The sequence below is a fragment of the Sphaeroforma arctica genome (assembly GCF_001186125.1).
Source record: "Sphaeroforma arctica JP610 unplaced genomic scaffold supercont1.8138, whole genome shotgun sequence".
Classification (NCBI taxonomy): Eukaryota; class Ichthyosporea; order Ichthyophonida; genus Sphaeroforma; species Sphaeroforma arctica.
The window spans coordinates 1-1,290 of record NW_014032420.1 but is presented as its reverse complement, the minus strand read 5'-3'; the positions used below and the strand labels follow the sequence as shown (position 1 = coordinate 1,290).

The following is a 1,290-nucleotide window of genomic DNA, read 5'->3' as shown; positions in this document are numbered from 1 at the left end:
TGTGTGTGTGTGTGTGTGTGTGTGTGTGTGTGTGTGTGTGTGTGTGTGTGTGTATGTATGTATGTATGTATGTATACTTTCTCTGCCATTTCGAAAGAAAGATGTACGTATTTAATTCAACAGTCCAATTCAACAAGAACGCATCTGATCGAAGCATATGGATCCCTTCTCTGAGGCACGCACTAGGAATCTCTATATGGCGGCATATGTGTATGAGCATTCAACTCACAAATACCCAACACGAATGGTAGTACAACTGTAGCCAGGATACCTGTACCTTGTCTATGTAGTCATTTAAAGTCTGTAATTTAGTTATAGAAGCATATACAGTACCAAGCTAAACACACCCACACACTAGCACCTTGTTTATGTGATCTAAATATAGAAACATACAGAACCCATTGAGACATATTCACACACTCACACTTTAACTATATAATCTAATTATAAAACACATTCACACACTGACACTTTAACTATTTAATCCAATTATAAAACACATTCACACACTAACGCCTTGTCTAATAATTTATTTATAGAAATATATACAGAACCAATTTAAACACATTTACACACCAACACTTTAACTATATAGTCTAATTAATAAACACATTCACACACTAACACTTTAACTATATAGTCTAGTTATTAAACACATTCACACACTAACACTTTAACTATACAATATATTTATAGAAACATATACAGAACCGACCTAGACATTACGAGCTGCGTGGTGAGTGAAGGGCCAGAGTGGGAGACCACGGGAGTCTTCATCACCGGCCACGCCAACGGTGCTGTGTGTGTCTGGCGCATTGCGTTCAGGTTAGTCGAGCCTCTACAGTCAGACAGTGAAGACCTGCTCTTCCTCAGCACAGACACCACCACAGATACACAGGCCCACAGCAGTCCCGGTATGGCTGGTTCGAATAACGGGACGGGTGTGGATACGAGCTCCGGCGTTGACAAGACGTGGGAGAGGAAGTTTGTGAATGTGACTACGTTGGCGAGTGATGACGATGCTGTGCCTGTCACGTCACTGAAGCTTGCCCGTGACCACAAGCGGTTGTATGTCGGAGACTCGAGTGGGTGTGTGTCACAGTGGGCACTGCCTGCAAGTGGTGGTAAGTGCGAATGTGTGAGGTGAAATGGATATGCATTAGACTTGTATATTCGAACACTTTGGATATATATATATATATATATACATATATATATATATATATATATATATATATATATATATATATATATATATATATATATATGTATAGTATATATAGTGTATAT

The 1,290-nt window shown here is 39.0% G+C and overlaps 1 protein-coding gene across 1 annotated transcript; it reads left to right on the top strand.

The window, feature by feature from the left end:
• Positions 1-708: 708 nt before the first annotated feature.
• Positions 709-1,147, top strand: SARC_16463 (hypothetical protein; the record flags this gene model as incomplete). Its single annotated transcript, XM_014289430.1, has 1 exon — positions 709-1,147. A coding segment is annotated over one exon (439 nt), but the record flags the coding sequence as incomplete, so codon positions are not given.
• Between the last annotated feature and the right edge of the window lie 143 nt (positions 1,148-1,290).